We start from the raw sequence: 23,657 nt of genomic DNA, 5'->3' as shown, positions 1-23,657 counted from the left end.
GGGTCAGAGGGGAAGAGGAGTGAGAAAACGAATTTGTTACGCGTGCTTTTACTTGGTAGATGAACACGAAGACCATCTTGTGGTGTCCTGATGAAATTCATTAGAATGTGCCAAAAAGGGAGGAACTTGGGTGCTAAAGAGCTTACTCGTTGGTAGTGGGTTCATTCACGGTGCATTCCAGGTGTCACTCCCCTCATGAATGGTAGTGTTTAGGTATCTGACACGTTCGCCAGTAGGGGTGTCAAGGGGTCAGAGGGGAAGAGGAGTGAGAAAACGAATTTGTTACGCGTGCTTTTACTTGGTAGATGAACACGAAGACCATCTTGTGGTGTCCTGATGAAATTCATTAGAATGTGCCAAAAAGGGAGGAACTTGGGTGCTAAAGAGCTTACTCGTTGGTAGTGGGTTCATTCACGGTGCATTCCAGGTGTCACTCCCCTCATGAATGGTAGTGTTTAGGTATCTGACACGTTCGCCAGTAGGGGTGTCAAGGGGTCAGAGGGGAAGAGGAGTGAGAAAACGAATTTGTTACGCGTGCTTTTACTTGGTAGATGAACACGAAGACCATCTTGTGGTGTCCTGATGAAATTCATTAGAATGTGCCAAAAAGGGAGGAACTTGGGTGCTAAAGAGCTTACTCGTTGGTAGTGGGTTCATTCACGGTGCATTCCAGGTGTCACTCCCCTCATGAATGGTAGTGTTTAGGTATCTGACACGTTCGCCAGTAGGGGTGTCAAGGGGTCAGAGGGGAAGAGGAGTGAGAAAACGAATTTGTTACGCGTGCTTTTACTTGGTAGATGAACACGGAAGTAATTTTGTGAATCGCTGTTCAAATTGTGCAGAATGTGCAAAAAAACAAAAAAAAACCTGCGGGGTAAAGATCTTACTCGTTGGTAGCGGGGTTACTCAGGGTGCATTCCTGGCGTCACTCCCCTCATCAATGTTAGTGTTCAGGGATCAGACGTCTTCCGCGAAATGATTGTCAAGGGGTCAGGGGGTGAGAGGCGCAAGAAAAGGAGATCATTACGCGTGGTTTTACATGGTAGACGAACATGGAAACCATTTTGTGTTATGCTGATCAATTTGAATAGAATGTGCAAAATAAGAAGAAAACCTTAGGGCTCTTGAGCTTACTCGTTGATAGCGGGGTTATTCACGGTGCATTCCTGGCGTTACCCTCCCAACCAACGGTAGTGTTCACGTATCAGTCACGTTCCCCAAGATGGGTGTCAAGGGGCCAAGGGGTGAGAGGCGCAACAAAATGAATTCGTTACGCGTGGTTTTACATAATCGACGAACACGCCAGCCGTTTTGTGGTGCGTTGATCAAATTGAGAAGAATGGACAAAACGAAATCCTGAGGGCTCCAGATCTTACTCATTGGTAGCGGTTTTATTCAGCGTACTTCACTCGGGTCACTCCCCTCATCAACGGTAGTGTTCAGGTATTTAAAGCCTTGCCTAGGAGGGGTATCAAGGGGAGAGAGACTCAAGAAAAGGTACTGCGAACGAACAGGAGCAAGGCTGTTATTCACGTTTTTCGCTACTACGCCTGGTCTACCTATTCTGTGTCACCTCTCCCTACCTCCTATGTACCATTCTATCTACCTTTCCTCTGCAGTGTTGCACGTTATTACAAAGGTAAGCGCTGACGTTTCTGCAATGCTTTTGTGGGGTGTCATGTATAGTTGCAACCGCGAAGAGCGAATTGTAGCCACGCCCAGGATAATCCAGAGGGAACTGTAGCGATGCGAAGTGGAAACGTCGAAACGAGTTTTCCCCGTCGTCTTTCCTCTCTGCCACACCCCTCCCAAGTATATATATATATATATATATATATACTGTGAACCAGCTGCCGATGCCGTGTGCGTGACAGCTACAGGAGCAGCAGCGGAAAAGTCTAGGGAAGAGGAAAAGAAACCTTCGCTTTAAAGAATTTAGCTGCGCAGGCCATGTATAGCGTAGAACAGATAACCAGTTGACCATTAGAGTGACCGAATGGGCTCTAAGAGAAGGGTAGCCTAGTGAAGGACGGCAGAAAATTAGTTGGACAGAAAAAAACGAGAAATTTGAGGGCGCAAATTGGGATCAGCTAGCGCAAGACATGGTTAACTAGATATCGCTGGGCGAAACAGAGATGGACAAAGCCATATAATAAAGGTATGCTGCTGCTGATATAGATACAAACCCGTTTGTCTGTGTTTATGATTTTAAGCAATCCAGCTACAAAAAAAGACAAGCAGGTAAAGCAAGTAGCAAGTAGGTAGGTAAACAGGAGTGCAAGTAGGTAAACAGGAGCAAGTAGCAAGTAGGTAAACAAGTAGGTAAGTAAGTAAAGCAAGTAGATAAAAGCAAGTAGGTAAAAGCAAGTAGGTAAACAGGAGTGCACACCCGCTCGAAAAGCATTTGATCTGGCGTATGGAGCGGGGTCTCGCCTGAGTGAGAACAGGAGCGAATTCTTGCTTGCACACATGCGATGTAGCACATTGATATGAGCGCCTTTGGAAACCCTTAGCCAATTATGCTTCACCAATCATTCAATAACACGGTGTTTTACCCCCCACCCCCACCAAAAAGAAATAGAAAACATTTTCTGATTACTGCGGTCTTTGAAGTGTCTTGAAACATCTTGAATGCGTGCCGAATGTGGTCTGACGCGATGACTCTGTCTTGCAGTTCGATTCCTGGAGGGCCAGCGGACCACAGGTACGCCTGCCACCGCTAGACAGTTCACACTGGTATGCCTTCTAGTGCTGCGCAAGAGGAGGAAAATGATTTCAGTTTAGTGAGACATATTTACAGCCTGCCCACTAGGCTTGACAATAAAAGACCTGCGGTGCATGCATTGCGAGAAAGCTTCCGGGCAATTCATTGCCAGTCAGATTTCAAGCAACACAGAATTATAAGAAACACTCGTACAGCATGAAAAGAAGGAGGCTGTGTGATAAATAATTAGAAGACTAGGGAAGATATATATAGCACACATTCCATTGGACCACATAGAGGCAATAATATAGAGCTTTTATTTCAGATGATAAATATACACTTATAAGAAAAAGTTGGAGTTTCGCCCGAAAGGCGAAGTGCTAGCACACTAGTGGACAGCTATATGAAGTACGGATAGTAGTTTTATCGGCCTATAAACTTCTAGTCATAGGCATACCAACTTATTTAACAAGGATAGTGAACCCGCAAAAATGAACACTTGTCACTCGATGAACGGGAGCACTCGCTGTCAAAACGCTGCAGTGAAAAAGAGCGGCGGCAGCAGCAGCGAGCGAATAGGTGCTGCCTCTCGAACTAAGCCGCGAAACAGGTCACGGCGTCTCAGATGGCGTTCGCCGCGACCCTGACGGCGTGGATCCGCGATCGCCGACTCGCGCACGCGGCGGCGATTTTGTCGCCCTTGGACTTTAGGCAGAAGTCCGTCTGCGGTGTCAATATCATTTCCGTGGCAATAAAAAGTTTTCACAGGGATGCAGGAATATATTGATTAGAGTAATAGTCAAGGAAATGCTTCAGTGAAACAATAAAACTAGACAAGAATTATGTAGTAAGTATAGAATTAGTTTACATGCAAGTAGTGACACAGAGAACGTGGTTACATGGGAGCGTAGACACATTATTGTGTGTATCCTCAAAATAGAACTAAACAATCACGGTTTGATCAACCTCGATTTAAAAGTTTCCCTAAGATCTTCTAAAGCTGGAAGAAAGTTTTCTACATTTAAACTCACGTGTAACAAACGGGGATATTCACCATACCAAGTTATTATTTGGCTATCAATTGAGTTCCATATTTTTGGGGGTCCGTACAGAGAACAACAGATTGACGCGTTGATCATGCTACATATCACGACTAAGGCATGTGTTACTAAATGTATACGCTTCCTTACCTGTATTGCAAATGACGGCCTTTAAACGAATTTTGTAACACTCTTGAAAGTGGCAACATATATAAAGGCATAAATTGGTTGCTCTCATGACTGGGGCGTTTCTAGAGAATATATAAGATTATATTGCATCGCAATTAGACGGTTTCAATTAGCGTTGTTAGATATTGCTCATACTAGGCTGCTGTATACGAGATGACGATGGCGAAATGAAATATGCAGTAATTTTTTAACAGCGTATCAAAGGTCCTTAATTTATTTTATTCTTTATTTGTACATACTGCAGCCCTACAGGGCATTGCAGGAGTGCGCGTGGAAAGCAGAACAGTGACAAATAATAGAGGCACTATTAACAGCACAGGTTAAATAAAAATACTTACCAAAGGAAATGAGACATCCACCGAATCGTAGCAATTGCTGCAAAAGAAACCATTATGGGTTCCTCGAAAGAAAGAATTCCCAGTTGAAGAAAAATTCGTCCTCGTCCGGGACCACCGCCTTTCCAGGGTAGCCGCTCTACCATCTGAGATAACCAGGCGGCTAGCAGATGGCAGGATCAAGTCAAATTTACCAACAACAGGGTGAAGTCGAACTTATCAACTCGAAGGGAAGGCTGGAGTTTGACGTAATACTACTGCGGACACCCGCAAGGTGGAGATAAGTAATGAACAAAGGGAATATTAGACATCCCCTGAATCGTCGCAATCGCTACAAAGGAAACCCATACGTTTTCCTCGATGAAAGGCCTCGCAGTCAAAGAAAAAGTCGTCCTTGTTCGGGACCCGAGCCCGGGACCACCGCCTTTCCGGGGCAGCCGCTCTACCATCTGAGCTAACCAGGCGGCTAGCAGATGGGAGGGCGAAGTCGAACTTATCAGCCACTCAAAGCAAAGCCAGGGGTTTTGCGTAATGCTTCTGCGGACACCGGCAAGGCGGAGAGAATTAACAAAGGGAAAATGAGACATCCACCGAATCGTCGTAATATCTACAAAGGAAACCTATACGTGTTCCTCGAAAGAAAGGCCTCACTGTTGAAGAAAAATTCGTTTTGGTCCAGGACCCGAACCTTGGACCACCGCCTTTCCAAGGCAGCCTCTCTACAATCTGAGCCAACCAGGCGGTTAGCAGATGGCAGGGCGAAGTCGAACTGATGATTAACTCGAAGGAAATGTAGGAGTTTGACGTAATACTTCTGCGGACACCCGCAAGATGGAGAGAAGTAATTAACAGAGGGAAAATGAGACATCCACGGAATCGTAGCAACAGCTACAAAGGAAACCCATGTGGGTTCCTCGAAAGAAAGGCCTCACAGTTGAAGAAAAATTCGTACCAACACATAGTTGTGTAAAAACGAGACTAAGGTATTTGTATTCACTAACGCTCTGATTGGGAGTATTATTAATTTTGTATGAAAAAACAGAAGGCGGCGTTTAATTAGTGAAAGTCTTAAGGGCGGTTGTACGGATGTCATTTGCAGGTAGCGCACCAAGAGCTAAAATCAGAAAGTGTTGTTTGAAGGTGTAATTGGTCACAAAAGCAGGAAAATTTGTGATATATTACTCAATCATCAGCATACAAACCTAAATATTAGCGTATGTGACGAGACAAATCATTTATAAAGATCGAGAAAAGGAGTGGACCCAACACGGAACCTTGTCGCACTTCTGATAGCAGTTCTGCCACCATGGCATGACGTAATACCTTAAATAACATTATGGCTAATTTATTTTTAACAAGATTTTTTACTGAAAGTATTCTGCGGTTGAGAAGCATATCAGAACCACTGCAGTAGAATGGGCTGAACGACAATATCCGGATGGCTCGATTCTGCAAATGCTGTAGTGGCGCTGTTGGATATGTGTTACCCCATGCTGTAAGGCAATAATTGAAATGGCTGTGAATAAAAGAATAATACAAGGTGAGCAGTGTTGGTTTGCTAAAATAATATCTAGATTTAGGTAAAATTCTGATACCGGGAGAAATTTTACGCTTCAATTAGGTAATATGCTTCGTGATTTTTAAGTTTGAGTCAAGAATTATTCCAAGAAATGAGCATTCAATAACTGCACTGATGTTAAGAGAGTTTAAGTTGACAGTGGGAATGAATTATGGTATGCTATGATTCCAATAAAAAAGCATAAACGACGTTTTGGTAGGATTTATGCTTATAGCGAATGTGCTGAATCGGCGTCTGATGTCGTGCTGGGCATTAGTAATTTATGTGACTCAAGGTATTCCATAATGTGTTTGTAAATTATATTATCGAACATTTTACACGAATGAGAGGTTAAGCAAATTGGTATATGGTTAGATATAATGTGTTTCTCTGCGGTCTTGAATAAAGGAAGAAATTAAGCGATTTTCTAGGATGAGGGTACTGTAAAGATGTGAGGGACTTGCGAAATAGGTCAGCAAGGCAACTACAGGTCCATAATGAGTATCGCACCAAAAACAAGCTCGGAATGCTGTCAGGGCCAGGGGACCTATTAATTTTGAGTTTCAATAATAAAGTCAAAATACCTTCTTTGGTACTGTTACTGTCATTGACTGACACGTCACTACGAACAATGGTGTCTGGTTGGACGACGTTTTTGTCACGAGTACCAATCATTCCAATAGAGTGGGCTATCTTCGTTTTAGTGTAACTTACTTGTTACTTGTGTGCTTCAGTGCATGAAACGACGTTTTCTTAACGTATTAACTGGAACGCCAATACATTTCTCCGCAAAGTTCGGGAATTTATATCTCGAAACTGGTGTCATCATGAAAATTTGTTCGAAGTGGATCCGCCTTGCGATCTCCACGGCTATAATTTGTAAATTGCAATATGGACCGTAGTATAATTAGGTAAAAGCGTAATTAGTGAATTTTTATTGATACGTTGATTTTGCATCTCAATTGTTTGTGCAAGTATTGTCCGCTGCTTCGAGTAGAGCAGCTCATGAAGTAGAATTGTGGTATCAGCCACAGGCAACGTTAAAAGATTTTTGAAAGTGTTCGCTGAAACACCCTGTACATACCGTCACACATGAAAGTGCCTTCACGGCCTGCTCGGTACACTTCTCGGTTAATGTCAATGACCGTAGAATTCTTTGCTTTAGCTAGCACCAAAATTCCCCTTTTCAATGCAGGCCCTTTCATTTGCATACCTCTGCCTTCCAACTTCTCGCATCGTGCACACGGCAATTCTGCTTCCTTTGAAACAACCCGCAGTCCGGTGACCCCGTTGGCTACTAGCTTCGTGATCCCTGATCCTCGTCTTTGCAGTAGGCCGAACACTTCTGCCCATTATCACCACCATGTGCCTCTCCTGTGCCGCATGCGTTCCTTGGCCTCCGCTATCGCCTCCCTTTCCCGGAAGCGCGCTCACGTAGACGCCGGCACTTGTTGTCTTATGCGTTGTCGCCAACAACGACAATTCGACGCTGCCGAAAGCTGCACACGAGGCCCTCTGCATTGATGCGTTCTTTCGCGGCGGCACGTCAGCCCCTTCGCCGCCACCACTGCTTTCCGGCTGGCTGCGTTGAGCCAGCGCCGTTCGCGATGCTCGCGTTCACCATGATTTCTACGCTTGTGCTTCCTTCCTCTGCTTCTGTTTGCTCTTCCGTTTCTAGCTTTCCAATCCGCTTAGCTAGCTGATGATTCTCCCGCTCTCGACGGCGTAGCCGCGACCCTAGCACACACAGATAAAAGCTGCTTCGCGTACTGATTCAAACCGCGTTTCTTCCAACGCGTAAGAGCGCTTGCACTGAGTATGTTCCCTCTAGTACCAACTTATCTTGTACTAACAAGGCGCAGTACAATGTAACCCTAGTTGTGGAAAAAAATACAGTCATTCTTTAGCCACTTATATCTAATCAAAAAAGCCTTGGAAACTGAAAAGCGTGAAAAATAATCCATAAAGATTGCCCGGAGCACCCCAACAAAAGAATGAGTGAAATATCACTTTGGCACGCTGCTGCGGGCTCCTCCGCTCAGCATTCCCTTCCGAGTCGTTCGAAAGAGTGAGCGCCACGCGTTCACTCTTTCATTATGCAGGCGACACGTGCAAGATCACGTAGTGGCTTCTTTCCTCTGCATAGAGATACGAAAGCAAGGCGCATGGTTGCTTTGGTTGCAGATGTATGGGCGATAATAATATAATATATTCGTGTGATCTGCGGTTTTAGCAAGAAACCCCCTCTGATCGATTTTAAAGATGGTTCAACTCAACATGCAGCGAATATACTAGATGTCCGCGGCGATGAAATGGGATAGCCTTCATATTTCTTCAGTGTTTTTACTGTCTGGCGTTATAAGTTATTGGCGTTCAGGTGCCCGTAAATTTTTAATCGCCGCCCCTCGTGCTCTGAAATGTCACGTTGAAATGAACTGATATTAAATTTAAGTTACCCATGCTCGAGCTGTTGAGTTAGCCGTTTTGTCAGAAAGAGAACCTATCATGCCACTTTGCATGCAATTGGTAGCGGATAAAGCAGTAATTGAAGTGTGCGCAGAGCGCGTCTACCGGGGGGCATTCACGGTGCTTGAAGGGGACAAGTTCAGCGACAGCCTGTCGAACAGCCTGGCTGATGACTTCGTGCACAAAGCGGATGCGTACCGTGCCAAGGTGAGTAGACGTGTCGGCTGCTGCCATTTCTCACCACTATCTCTGCACGCAGCTCGACCGCCTCTTCAACAGCACCACCTCTGGCTTCTGCGGTACCGAGGTGATCGCTTTCCAGAGGTGAGCCCATTTTGCGAGCCCATCGTGGCTCGCTCTACTAAGGCAGAGTTTTACAGCTAAGTGTTCAGATTCCTCGAAAGGGGGCTCTCTCTTGGTGCATTCATTGCAATAAAGATACTTAATTGAAGTGACATTATGTTTCCTGTATAACTGAGAAATATTACCCTGGAAAATGTTTCACTTTGACATTGAGTCACCGACAAGTTTCACGTATGTGATCAGCTATCTGTGTTTCAGACAGCGCTGTTAACTGATAAACATCAGCTGTTTTATGTAGGAGTATATCGGGGCTAGTTATGGTCTAGTACAAATACATAAATGGACCGGCAAAGATTCTAAAATGCAAGCATTATATAATGCCAAATACTAGCTATTTCACTCAGATCTACAAAAGTTTGCAGAGATTGTTATAAATTACTTACCAGCGCAGCACTCGCTTGCCGGCTTTACATGCATGTCTCAATTGTCACAATACCGTGCATGTCACAATTCTATCACACAACATTGTTTAGCTTAGTCGGTTTCTACAAATGGCATCTCGTCGGCCTCTGTTCGAACAAGGCGTGGTTTCGTTAATTCATTAAATTATGCGATCTTACGTGCCAAAACCGCGATCTGATTATCAGGCATGCCGTAGTGGGGAACTCGGGATATTTGGACCACCTGGGGTTTTTTAACGTGGTCTTTTCGCATTTCGCCCCCGTTTAAATGCGGCCGCCGTGGCCAGGACTCGATCCCACGACCTCGTGCAAGGCGTGTATGAACTCTTTACGCTGCCCTGTGACCATGTACGCGTATTTTGGCACGAACTGCACGCGAATCGTCATTTTTGGAATGTGTCTGAACCAGAAAAATAAAAATGGTTTCATACCACAAAGTATGGTGCAAGCGTATAAAACTGTTGTAAAGATTTTTATTATTTTAAAGAGTAACATTATTCAGTCGGCGCAACCCACGATGGAATTTTCATGATTGGTAGGATACATTTTATGCGTTAGTGGGTACACACGCTGGGCATGTCTATGCCGTGCCATACAGCCATCTCACCAGGAATGCTAGCAGTTGTGAGCTCGCCTGCCAGGCTGCAACCTGTGGCCGAAACGTTGTTGGAGGGGATCTGCAGAAACAGTTTCAAGCCACGTAGTTCTGACGTTATGTCAGGCGCACTAAGCCCTCGTAGATTTTCGCTTCGATAATTTTATAGCCTGTAAAACTTGTATTCCAGGAGGTACGCACACTCTCAAAACTTTACACGGAAAGCCATCTGGGAGTTGTTTAAGTATGCGTAAAAATTGTGCCGCTTGCTGATCTCCACGCAGCCCGGTGTCATTATCAATGCTATGGAACTTGATCCGGCCGGTACAAACAACAGCGCTGCGACGACACGAATTGGTGCGGACGCCGGTGCAATGTGAATTGATAACGCAAGCGAAGTAATGCATGTAACTGCGCATGGTGCGCAGCTGACGTTCCGATCATTATAAGCCTTTACCATTCTTTAGCGCCTTACGCAAGCGCGTCGATGGACCGCGATCAAACGTGCTCCGGCTGCGTATATGATACGGCCGCGCGGACCGTGTCTTGAAAGCGATCGCCGATGCGGACAGAGAGTGCCGACTGCTGATAGCTCCGCGCGCTGTGTTTTCGCTGCTTCGAGTTGGAGAGACGCGCTGGCCCATATCACGAAAGGGATCTGCGAAAGGGGGGTGTGTGTGCTCCGTGAGCCCTGTGCTCTCGCCGCTTCATTCGCGTTGAGGCTACACCCAGCACAAAGTCGCTCGCTGCCCCTGCGGACTATATATTGAAACCGACCTTCTTATGGGACGGACGGGCAGAAGTGTTTCCTGTTGGGTAAGCATAGCAATCCTTAGACATTTAAAATAAACCTGGAGTCATGGAGTCCAGCTGGAGTCATGGGGGGATCAGTGCAGCACCTAGTGCGTAAAAATACACTTCATAAGTGCACTTCATAGGTGCACTTCATAAGTGCGCTTCATAGGAAACGCATTTATTGTTTTCGAATTGTTCTGTGATAGTGAAGTAACAGGTAACAAATCATTTTCTCCGATGTACTTTATGGCATGCGAAAATAGACTCCACATTTTAACTTGACGATCCTCAGACAGAGTAAGCTTGCGCTGCTATGAAGCAACCGTAAACGCAAAACCTGTCCTGTTACGTAAAGGAAAATGCTTCTTCTTTACATGTATCTAGAGGAAGACGCGTAAAAAAATAGTCGTCAATAACCTTTTCATCACCAACGGGAAATTAAAAACACTATGCTCTCAGGAAGTGTAACGCGTACTAATATGTCATGCTTTGTGCATCACTTGGCTCTACATGGCTCACCAACTAAGAGCAGCTCACTGAAAAGCACTTGTACATACGGTCATCGATATCTCAAGAAGACAGACATCCACTGAGCGACACACATTCGCCGTGTATACGCTTCTTGCGGTTGCACATTTGGCACACAGAAAAACCTGTGCGCTGATGGTTGAGTTTCACAATGAGGAAGCAAAGGAACGAAATTCAGGCAGAAACGCCTCTGGGAGTTGTCTAAGTATGCGCAAGCACTGTGCCACTTGCTCACTCCCACGCAGCCCGTTGCCATTATCGATGTTGTCGAACTTGATCCGGTGAGTACAAACGGCAACGCTGCGGAGAGACGAACTGGTGCGCGCCTCAAGCACTGCAAGTGGCGACGGCAGGTGCGCTAGTGACGATCACGAGGGCCCGTTATTGCTCTTTGGCGCCTTGTCCGTCCCCGTCGAACGAACCGTCGGCGACACTGTCGCGCTGGTTGTACCTTGAAAGCGATCTGCGATGCCGACTGCCGGTAGCTTCACCGCTTACTCGGCGAGAGATCCGCGTATCTCGAAAGCGATCTGCGAGTGCGGCGTGTGCTCCGCGAGCGCCGTGTTCGCGCCGCTTCGTTGGGAGGCAGCACGGAGGTGAATTGGCTGCGGCCGATCTCTTGAAAGCACGCACGGTTCTGTCGTTCGGTAAGCGTCTGCGCATTTAAAACACTCTCCATGTGAAATGTTTTGAAATCAGACACAGGTGTGAAGACAAGTAATGGGTAGGGAGCATATACAGAGGCACTGAGAAGTAGCAAAAAAAAAAGCGGAATGCGCCAACGTAGGTTAAGGGCCTACTGTGCGAGCGCTCCTCTTGGCAATGAACTTAAACTGTTGATGTGGATATGTCAAAAAATGGCAGTAAAAGCGTGTTATTATTTGGTTTCCTGCTGCAGCAACATTCGTTCGCCCGCACATTCTATTGACAAAGCAACGTTCCCTTCTCCCAGGCCGCGAAGGAAGTGATAATTTGCACAAGTACAAAGTGTGAAGAAAGTTTCAATATTTAGTATTATTTGGCGGTGCTTGCATAACACGAAAGGGGTGGACACCAAAACTAGGCCCTGGACTGGTCCGTGGGTTGCGCCCGTGTGCCGGGGGATCGGCTGTGCTATGAGTGCGAACACCACGCTCCAGCCTCGGCCCTGCTCTTTGGGTGCGCCGGGGCCACCCGTTTTATCATCATCTCAGGGACTATCCTGAGGCCTCCGTTGGTGGCATTATTTCCAAGTCGGAAGCTTCCTTGTCTAAGTTTCTCACGTTTGGAGTGGCTGCCTGGCTGTTGGGTCGATGGCGGGTTCGGTGGATATATTTGGAAATTTATATACACGTGTTGTGTAAATGTCCCTCGAAGTGGCTTATATAAATCTTATATACTGGCAATATTGCCCACCTTGGTTCTGCGTAAAAAAAAAACTGCATAAAATCTGAACATATACTGAAGGCTCACGGCATCTCCGAAGCACACCATGTGTTAATACAATGGTGTTTATGGAGTCTTTTGAGTTAATTTACTTTTTTTTATTTAGCCACTCAGTAGGGGTCACTGGGTGTGTGCTTGCTCTTCGCTAATAATCCTCGACAATGTCCACACTACGATTCCTACATAAAACCAAAACATATAATATCGGCTCACATATATCTATAATAATATGTTGCAACAGAACTGCTTATTGGCCCAGTTGGTGCTTGCGTAAAGACATGTTTTTTGCCGCAAGTTAACACACACAAGGAAGACACATAGAAGACAACACGGGCGGCACTTCCAAGTGATTTAGTTTGGGCGGTGGCCCATGAATATATACACACATACACGCATGCGCAAGCTGTTCACAAACCTACGTTATCTAGCGCGTCAAACAATCTCGTTTCCGATTGGTGCCACTTACATCTATCTTGCTCTAGAAATCTGAAACGAGATTGTTTGACCGCTGGGTAACGTAGGTTGGCGAACAGCCTGTGCATGCGTGTATACATTCATGGGCCACCGCCCAAACTAAATCACTTGGAAGTGCCGCCCGTGTTGTCTTCTATATGTTCTAACTTGCGGCAAGAAATATATCTTATATCTTTAATGCACGCCGAAGTGTTAATAGATAGATTTCGCTGATTCTTTGATTTACTTTACCTTCTTTGATTTCGCCATTCGGTATGTATCACTAGCGGTGTGCCCATTATTGGCCAATCGTCCATAATAGGTATGTCCCACTGTGAAGCAAGAGGTACAGAATCACCCGCCGTGGTTGCTCAGTGGCTATGGTGTTGGGCTGCTGAGCACGAGGTCACGGGATCGAATCCCGGCCACGGCGGCCGCATTTCGATGGGGGCGAAATGCGAAAACACCCGTGTGCTTAGATTTAGGTGCACGTTAAAGAACCCCAGGTGGTCAAAATTTCCGGAGTCCTCCACTATGGCGTGCCTCATAATCATAAAGTGGTTTTGGCACGTAAAACCCCAAATATTAATTATTAGGTACAGAATCCCTAAATGCTGCTTGATACGTGTCGTACTTTGTGCACACCTGTAATCACCATTCCACCCTCAATAAGCATCGCCTTCGTCTCTGTGAAGGTGCCGCGTATATTTCTAACTATGCATTCACGTGATTTGGAGCTGGCATTTAAGATTTGTTTGTGAACGATCCAGTGCATAAGCATAAAAACTGCGTAATAAAATTGTGACCTTAGCGGTAGATAAACATACTGCGGTGGATAACTTTTCATGCGATTACACATTGCATAGGATGGATGCGAAGAAAATTGTACAAATGAACACGACTATTGGATCTGCTTATTTTAGTATGCGAAATTATCTCACGAGGAGCAAATCACCAAGTCAACCTAAACCCTTTCCCGCAGAAACAAGAAAAACATGGGCCCTTCTGGAGCGTACTGTATGGAACTGCTCCCAGGGAGACACCCCTGCAATTACGACCAAGTCCCGCATAATCACATAATCTTACTTTTGACGGCCTTCCCATGACGCCTGATCTATTTCATCGCTCTCTCTTTCTCTTTGTATTCGAGTATTTTGTCTTCCGTGCCCGCACAGTCATCATTGCGTGAGCAGCTATTATTAGCGAAGCTGGGCTACCTTTTTGTGCGCTTCGGCATCGAAAAACTTCACTTGGTTACATAGCTACAGTTGGGTCATGTTTCACTCTCGGGGAATGAAATGTGTAAACTTGAATTTAGCGATGATGTGGAAAATGTGTACCTCGGCATCCAACAAGACGACGCTTCCAAACTAAAATTTTTGTTTAACCTGCTGCCTGCCAAGCAACGCCTTGGAGGCCTATGCTTGTGCCACGCTCGATTCAGGGTGCCCATAGGCTCCACGCTTTAGGCTGCTAAATAAACAGTTTCCGTTGCCTTTGCGCTCTGCTGTTTTTTGTGGTCTGAATGGAACTACATCTTAGCATCTTTTGGGAGGACGGGGGAGGAGTACACACTTTATTCAAGAAAGCAAAAGAAATGTACGAAGCACTCTTTGGACCCATAGCTTCAAGGATAGTTGTAAACCCAAAGCCAACATGTAAACCCAAAGCCAACAATGCCTGCACGTTATGGGCAAGGCGGAACCACAAAACAGCATGCAGATAAAAATATGTCTTCACATGTCAATATGAAGTGCTACTTAAAAACACACGAGAACACATGGTACCAACAGCCGTGAGTTCATATGTGTTGCATTTCTAAGGTTAATGCACCAGCAACAACAATATTTTACATCAACATTGCACAAAAAAAGAAAAGAAATTACATTACAGGACCTTAGAACGACAGAAAGCTGAGCTTGGTTCGCAAGGATTCATAATGCAAAAAAGAGTAAGGCATGCAGCCACGGACACAAGAGAAGAGAAGTGGACAACACGAACGCCGACTATCAACTGAACGAAGCACTACGGCGAAGCGAAAGAAAGACACAAAACTCAGCTGTGCAGACTCTGGAATGGTAGCAACACGTGTCAATCGGTAGACGCGCCGGTCTACGTGAGTGATAACTGTTAAGGCAATTGATCTCTTCTTTACGTAAGGTAATCGAAGGCTGACTCACGCACGCACTTCCACCATCATTGATATGCCATGCCTCGACCATAAGACGCGTGTCTTCATTCCTATGCCTGTACAATATCGCGCATTCATCTAACTCAGGCGTGCAGTTACAATTTTGGCAGTCTTGGCAATGTAAGGAAAGATTAGAAGGCGATCCACCGGTTAACGACCTTTTATGTTCCATTAGCCTCTGATTGATACACCGCCGCCCCGTTTGTTTGCCCTACTTAGAAATGGCCACAGCTAAAGGGAACTTTATATACCACACCCATACGACAGTCAGTAAAATTGTTGTTCTTGATGCACTTCACTCAACAAATATGTGTTCTTTCTTTCCCTCTCATCTGCTCCTTTTTCGTCTGCACGGCAGCGCATATTTTACCTAGCTCATTGGGAGCAGTGAAAACAACATTAACACCATATCTACTTGCAACATTTTTCAGCCTGTGCGACACTGAATAAATGTAGGGAATAACTACTACTCTTCTCTTGCTATTACTGCTTTCTGTAATCACGTCCGTTCTCCTCGAAATCGATTTCTTTAGGCGTGCAGCCAAAGTGGCCACTTCCACGCTAGGATAACCTGCTTCTAATAGGTGCCATACCTGTGCGTTAAAACTGGCGCTCATTTTGGGTATGCACGATCTGGTGAGAGGAGACATAAGGAACGACATGCTGCTGATACCCTGAAGCGCCTGCGCTGGCATTGTGTGATATATAAGTGTTTTTTTCTCGAATAAACCTCAGCTGTTAGTTTGCACCTGTCCTGTCTTCTTTCATGTGATTGTCTAGTAAGCGCAACCAATGTTCCCAATTACAATGAACCAACTTGCCCAACAACGCATCCTGCTCATGGCAATTCCGTTTTTTTACTACTTTGGAATGCTTGGATTGAAAGTTTAACAATGGCTTCGAAGATCTAGGGGACTACTGCCAACACGCGTGATTTTGTTCTAAGACCAAGAAACTGTCTAGAAACTGTATTACGCGTCTCTGAGGAAATTCATTGGTAAACTTTATCATCATCAGCATAACTAAAATCCTTAACACAATCGCCTAAGGCCTTCTCTAAGCAGCTGTCAATCTTGCTCAGATAAATTAACTAATAGGGGCAACCTCAGCAATGCGTAATACAGTTTCTAGACATTTCATTGGTCTTCGAACAAAATCACGTGTGTTGGCAGTACTCCCCTAGATCTTCGAAGACGTTGTTAAACTTTCAATCCAGGCATTCCAAAGTAGTAAAAAAAACATAATTGCCATGTCGAGCCTTAAGTCTCCTCTCACCAGATGGTGTATGCACAAAATGAGCGCCAGCTTTAATGCACAGGCCCGGCGCCTATTAAAAGCAGGTTATCCTGGCGTGGCTGTGGCCGCTGTGGCTTGTTGGAGTTGGAGGACCATCCCACCGCTGGCAACCAGCTGTTGGATCTGGAGGACAATTCCAAATGCTGTCCGCCGACTATTGGACCTTGCCGTAGGGTGCGGGAGTTGGCCGAGGTTGAGGAGGACTTTGAGATGAAAACTGAAGGTTTATTTGCATTATTTACAGTGAGAGTGCAAAGAAATTAAGTCATAAAGTCATTACGGGCCGGCAGCAACTCGGATGCTGCGGCTCGTGGCAAGAAGCTCGAAAGAGATGAAGGAAGGAATGCTCTTTCTTCTTCGCTGTTCCCTGTCTCTGGCTTTTAAGCCCTTCGGTGTCTCGAAGTCACGTCACGTTTGGTCAATCGGCGAGCCCGCTCAGGTGATGCCATTTTCGGCCAATGGTAGGCGCCCGTACGATTGTGTCACACCCTCGCGGAGGGTCGCTCCTTGGGCCCCAATTGTCCGAGGGCTTACTTCTCTCTGCGGTAATGCCTTCCCGGCTTGTAAGCGCCGTCACAATAGGTGGATGGGGTTGACGTTTCAGTGCTGCAAAGCAGCTTTGGTCGGGACCTGCGTTACCTGGAACCGTGCCAGGCTCCCGCTACACTTTCGGGAGGAGTCAAGCAGCGAATAGCTCCACCTGCGGCGCACGAGGATTGGGATGCCAACTTGTTTGGACGTGCGGCGCCTCGGGAACGTGGTAGATAAGCTTCTGCGCTCCTCAATTAGCTGTGACGCGATTCAATGTGGTCTGGTGAACTCGAAGTAGGCTCAGGAAAAGGTACCGTATCTAACAGCTCCTCTTCGCCCCGGAAGTTCGGAATGGCCGGTGAAATCAATTCGCTGGCCATGAGGAACGTTGAAAGAACATGTAGGGTACTGGTGTCGAGCCTCGTGTGACGAACTTCGGGATCCTGGGCCCTGGAGAACGTACGTCAAACAAACAAAACAACACAGCGCTGTACCACGTGTAAGCGCAGGCTCTGCACCCTTGACTCGCCAGGCTATTACTAAGTCAAAATGAACTCTGGTATTTTCTTTCCCCAATTTTGATAAAGCAGTTCCAACCACCTTTCTAAACTGCTATCCATTTCACCCCTAATGCCGACAAGACCAGAGTGGTATTGTTGTAGCAAAACAAAGGGTCGTTGTCGTTGCAAACAAATAATGTAAACAGCCGAACATAACTTAAGTGGTCTAATTTCGCGAACAGCCTGTTCTCACCCTAGCGCAGTGGCGTACTTATCTCACGTACTGTTGCTACTGAACAGTCTGGCTATCTTTACAAGTACGTAATCACAATAGCGCTAGCCTTGTGGTCACTATTCAGAACGCGTACTTGCGTCGTAGGCAAACTTTTCATTACGCTTGCTCACGTTTCTTCCTTTAGTCCCCACAGTACACGTAACCTAAACAAAAACTTAATTTCCGTAACTTACGCACTCCGCAGAACCCTTTTAAAAAAATGCGTCTCCTAATAACTCTTTCCACGCATGCTTATTAAGAAGTCAGAATATGGCTGCCCTCAACACACACGAGCAACCCAGTCATAAATCTGCTTCCTTCCGTGCATACAGGACACGCGCTAATGGAACTAAGAACGCTTCTCAGTGGAAATGATGCACTTACTAAAAACCTACGCGGTTAACCTTAGAAAATAAAAAAAACGCATAAAAAAAGAAGGTTAATACACACGTGCGTTACGATAGGCCTCTCAACGATAACCTTGACCTTCAGGTTACTGACGCACAAAAATCGAAAACCTATTTACTCATTAACTAACAACTCGCTGAACGACAGGTTTACTTAAAACGCGTCTTTCAGCTCTCGGAGCTTCTCAAACAAAACATAAACAAAGCTCATACATTACATAATGAAGGAAACTGTACTCCTAAATCGCAAAAATTTCCAAGTGCTCAGAAATAAAACAAAACAACACCTCCCACTTCTACGGAAGCTCTCTTGGCCTCCCGTTCCAAATGTTTATGCCTTATACTTTTGAGCCGTACTCGCAGTGGTCGTGGTTCGAAAGCTATTCTGGCTACCCAGGAACAACAAAAGGGCTGACTCACTATCAGCTTCTCCAAGACGTTACAGTCTTCTGCCTATTAGCGTCCTGGCGCCCCGCTTTTCTCACGAACTCGACTGACCGCGTCGCGACTCCTTATCACCTCGTCTCGTCCTGCCACCTTGCGCTTCTTTGTACTACACGCTGAACTTCGAAAAGAATGACGGGCCGACAAGGAACATAACTGCCCCGTGCCCTTTGTCCACGTCCGTGCAGAACATGCTTCTCGGTCTCCTTTTGACCGGTGGCTCGAACGTGTTTGATGCGCCAACATCGTCAACGACGACCGCACCTTTCTTTTCCTCGCGCCCTGCCCTTTTGCGTCTCTCGCCGTCTTTGGCTGCGCTACATTAGTCTCCGCATTCCTATTTTTACTGCACGTTTACTTTACTGCATTCCTCTCTTTACTTATCTTTACTCCTATCCTTTCTTTCTGCGGTGCTTTTTCTTTGAATTTCCTCTCATGCCGCCTTCTCGCGCCTCGTGCTGGCCGGTAGACATTTCGTCGGCCCGGATCGGTCTCTTACCCGCACAGTCTGAGTGATTCTTAACTAAATCACCCCTCTCTTGGCTACCTAGACTGGCGGAGAGCTGCACCGATCCCTGAACAATGCAGTGGTCTTCCCTTGAGCGACGGAGCTCGCAATCCTGCGGACTGCCTTCAACTGCATCGTCCAGGTGGCGCTGTACTTCGGCACGCAGATCTGACTCGACATGGGTGCTCGTGTCTGTCGGGTCAAGAGTACCCTGCACCTCGCTAACGACCTCGATACCATGGGATGCGACGCAAACGCGCGGTAACTGTGCCAATTTGTTCACAGCAGGCCTAGCTGTCTCTACAGTCCTCAGTTGACACAGCACCTCGTCACTCTCGCTCTGGCCTTTAACGGCCTCTGTTGCCACTAAGGCATTGTTAGCGGCTAGTCCTTTCCGTTCACCTATGAATGAGCAGCCAATCTCACAGGCACTACTCTTCTCGTTGGCTTGTGGCGAAAATCCGCTAGATACTTCACTCTTTTGCTCTGTACTGTCTACAGAATTTTCAGGCAGGCGTTGTCTTTGTTCCTCTAACTGCTGAAAATATTGTATCTGTGTTTCCAATGCTGTCTTCTCTTTCTCGTACTTTTACTTACGTACGTGACTCTCACGCTTACGTTCACGACGCTCACGCTCCCGTGGTTCTTGTATCACGTCCGAAGCAATCTTAATGCTTTCATCATCATTGCCACTATATTGAATTGCCTTTATGATAGCTGGCTTTTTCATCTGTTCGTCCGCCTCAACTCCCAAATCGTCGCACACCAACAAGTCTAACCTCGTCAACCTTCTAAGATCCATGGCAGCTGCTCCGACTGGTGGTTAGAACTGTTTTCCTTAATTAATTTGTGCAAACACACAATATGCAACGAATTCCCAATTCCTAGAACTATCAAAATAAACACAACAATTGAAGTCTGGTGAATCAAAAGGAAAAAAAAAAACTAGACGCTCACTCACGGTTGCAGCACCCTGCCATCTGGTTCATTAATCCGCTGTTCCCGGTTCCTCAGGACTCTCTGGCTCGAAGGCTCGCTCTCCTTCGCTGTTCCCAGTTCCTCAGGACTACACGAAGGCTCTCTCTTCTTCGCTGTTCCAAGTTCATCGGGACTCCTTTTGGACGAAGGCTATTTTTCGCTGTTCCGGGTTCCTCAGGATTTCATTCGATGAAGGTTCATCCGTAGCGCTGCCACCAGTTGTTGGATTTGGAGACGATCCCACCGCTGCCACCAGTTGCTGGAGTTGGAGGACAATCCCACCGCTGTCAACCAGTTGTTGGATCTGGAGGACAATTCCAAATCCTGTCCCCCGACTATTGGACCTTGCCGTTGGGTGCTGGATTTGGCCGAGGTTGAGGAGGACTTTGAGATGAAAACTGGAGGTTTATTTACATTATTTACAGTGAGAGTGCAAAGAAATTACCAGTCATAAAGTCATCACGGGCCGGCAGCAACTCGGACGCTGCGGCCCGTGGCAAGAAGCTCGAAAGAGATGAATGAAGAATGCTGTTCCCGGTCTCTGGCTTTTAAGCCCTTCGGTGTCTCGAAGTCACGTCACGTTCGGTCAATCGGCGAGCCCGCTGAGGTGTCGTGATTTTCGGCCAATGGTAGGCGCCCGTGCGATTGTGTCACACCTGGCGCAGAGGGTCGCTCCTTGGGCCCCAATTGTCCGAGCGCTTACTTTTATCTGCGGTATTGCTTTCCTGGCTTGCAAGCGCCGTCACAATAGGCGGATGGGGGCGACGTTTCAGTGCTGCAAAGCAGGTTTGCTGGGGACCTGCGTTACCTGGAACCTTGCCAGGCTCCCGCTACACTTTCGGTAAGAGTTAAGCAGTGAATAGCTCCACCTGCGGCGCACGAGGGGGATGCCAACTTGTTTGGACGTGCGGCGCCTCGGGAACGTGGTAGGTATGCCTCTGCGCTCCTGAATTAGCTGTGACGCGATTCGATGTGGTTTGGTGAACTCGAAGTAGGCTCAGGAAAAGGTCCCGTATCTAACAGGCCGAACGTCTAAAGAAGTTGGTTTAGAGTGGAACGGACGTGATTACATAAAGCAGTAATAGCAAGAAAGGAGTAGTGGCTGTTCCCTACATTCATTCAGTATCGCACAGGCTCAAACAAGTTGCAAGTAGCTATAGTGTTAATATTGTTTTCACTGCTTCGAATAAGCTAGTTAAAATATGCGCTGTCGTGCAGAGGAAAAAAGAGCAGGTGAAAAGGAAAACAAGAACAGATATTTCTTCAGTGGAGCACATCAAGAAAAACAATTTTACTGACTGTCGTGTGGGTGTGATATATAAAGTTCCCTTCAGCTGTGGCCATTTCACGTAAGGCAAACAGGGCAGTGTATCAATGAGGCTAATGGAACATAAAAGGTCGTTAACCGGTGGATAGCCTTCTAATCTCTCCCTACATTGCCAAGACTGCCAAGATGTAACTGCACGCCTGAGTTAGATGAATGGGTGGTATTGTACAGGCATAGAAATGAAGACATGCATCCTATGGTCGAGGCATGGCATATAAATAATGGTGGAAGTGCGTGCCTGAGTCAGCCTTCGTTACCTTACATTTGGAAGTGATCAATTTCCTTAACAGTTATCTGCCACATAGACCGGCACGTGTACCCGATTGACGCGTGATGCTACCATTCCAGAGCATGCGCAGATGAGTTGTCTCTTGTCTCTTTTTTTCCCTCAGCGCTTCCTTCAGACAATAGTCGGCGTTCGTGTTGTCCACTTCTATTGTGTCCGTGTCTGGACGCCTTACCCTTTCTTGCATTATCACTACAGGCTCATTCAGCAGTAACAAGAGATTTCAGCATCCTGCTTGCTCAGATAAGTAAGATAATTTACAACTCAGTTTAATATCTGTAGCTACTTTTGGTTGCATCGGTAACACGTTCCATCCTTTCGCACCTGCAAACTGAATTATCTGTTCATTGCGCAGGTTGCATCATTTTCGTAAGCTGAAATTGCAGTTAGAAGTTAGCCTAGTGGTATGGTTTCGAAAAAAATACAGTCTATTGATAATGGATAATTCGTTCACGTAATCGTGTTTATGGTGTGCAGGTCTTACGATTTCGCAGTAACCTAAAGTATAAGATATCAACCTCTTGAAAAAATGTTCTTGTTTAGCAGACCAAATCAAATGGACCTTATAATGCAGAATGGCCGGTTCTAGAGATCTAGTAAAGAGTATAGGTATGTTATGCATTCAATTGGCGAAGATTCAATGCAAAAACTAACGCAATAGTGACAGAACGATACAAACGACACTCTCCTCGGCAACTTTCTTAAAAGTGTGCCACAAAAATTTTGCTGTTTTTTGTGAGCACACAAAGAAAAAATAGAGTAGGTAACAATAGAAGGCGACCTTGTGACAGACACGCAACAGATAGCAGATGGTTTCAGTGAGTTATTTCAGTCGGTATTTCCCAGAGATGCAGATAACACGTCACAGAAGACATAAACTATTCCTGCGCTTTTCCCTTCGAGCATCTTTCGTTTCACCATGAGGGCGTGCTTCATCAACTGCTAAACTTAGATTCAAAGAAGGCCATTGGCCCCTGACGTGATACCGATGGTATTTCTGAAGCGATATGCCATAGGGATGTTCTTTTTTACGAAATTATTTTTCAACACTCTTTCCGTACTGATTCCCTTCCACAAGATTGGCGCTGCGCTGCTGTTATTCCGGAGTTCAAAAGTTGAAATCGCCTGCTTCCAAACAACTATCGCCCTGTATCCTTGGCATCTGTATGCTGCAAACTCATGGAGCACGTAATAGCAAAACACATTATTCATTTTCTGGAAACAAATAAGTTACCTAATGCAAATCAGCATGGTTTTAGACAGGGCCTCTCAAAGGTTACCCAACTAATCGAAATGGTTCACGATTTTTCAGTGGCTTTAGAAGACCACCAACAGACTGATGTGCTTTGCGTTGATTTTATGAAAGCGTTTGATAAAGTGTCGCGTAATAAACTGCTTTTTAAACTCCACCAAATAGGTATCTATAATGATATTTTAAAATGGATGGAATCATATTTAGCTGATCGGAGGCAAGTTGTACGCGTTAGTAATTGTGCCTCAGGTTTCTTGGTGGTATTTTCTGGGGTAATACAGGGGTCGGTGCTAGGCCCGTTATTGTTTTTGCTTTATAATAATGATGTAGTTACAGTTGTTCAGCCACCAGTGGTGTTGAGGGTTTTGGCAGATGACTGCTTACTTTATGCACCAATTACCTGTAAAAACGATCAAGGAAAACTTAAGCAGTGTCTCTAAGGTCTTGATACTTAGTGTCAGAAATGGGACATAGAAATTAATTATGCCAAATTAGCGCACATTATCCGAAATAAAAAGGTTGTTTCCTTCCAGTCTCATATTGGAAATGTTATTTTGACAAATGTGTCTAGTTTCATATATTTTGGTGTGTTGATTGCTGATGACCTAAACTACCGCTTCCATATTGAAAATGTATGCTCTGCATCGTACAAAAAGCTGTGTTTTCTTCGAGTAAAGCTACGAAACGCAACCAAATACGTCAAACTAATGGCAGACAAACCTTTTATTCGACCTGTTCTAGAATACGCTGCCGTAGTTTGGAGTCCCCATCAAAAAGGTGTAAATGCTAAACTAGAAAGAATTCAAAGACT

At 45.7% G+C, this 23,657-nt stretch overlaps 1 protein-coding gene across 2 annotated transcripts in view; it reads left to right on the top strand.

Annotated features, from left to right (window-relative positions):
- The window catches only part of LOC139054444 (atrial natriuretic peptide-converting enzyme-like), a 784,429-nt gene that overhangs the window by 134,847 nt on the left and 625,925 nt on the right, over positions 1-23,657 (top strand). Inside the window, exons 3-5 of one of the 2 annotated variants that reach the window (XM_070531425.1) lie at positions 2,675-2,704; positions 8,387-8,499; positions 8,552-8,616. In XM_070531425.1, the coding sequence (XP_070387526.1) occupies positions 2,675-2,704; positions 8,387-8,499; positions 8,552-8,616 (208 nt within the window). The remainder of the gene's footprint in view (positions 1-2,674; positions 2,705-8,386; positions 8,500-8,551; positions 8,617-23,657) is intronic. The other variant, XM_070531426.1, reaches the window with a different exon arrangement.

The sequence above is a fragment of the Dermacentor albipictus genome, chromosome 1 (assembly GCF_038994185.2).
Source record: "Dermacentor albipictus isolate Rhodes 1998 colony chromosome 1, USDA_Dalb.pri_finalv2, whole genome shotgun sequence".
Lineage (NCBI taxonomy): Eukaryota > Metazoa > Arthropoda > Arachnida > Ixodida > Ixodidae > Dermacentor > Dermacentor albipictus.
This window is presented reverse-complemented; position numbering and strand designations above follow the sequence as displayed.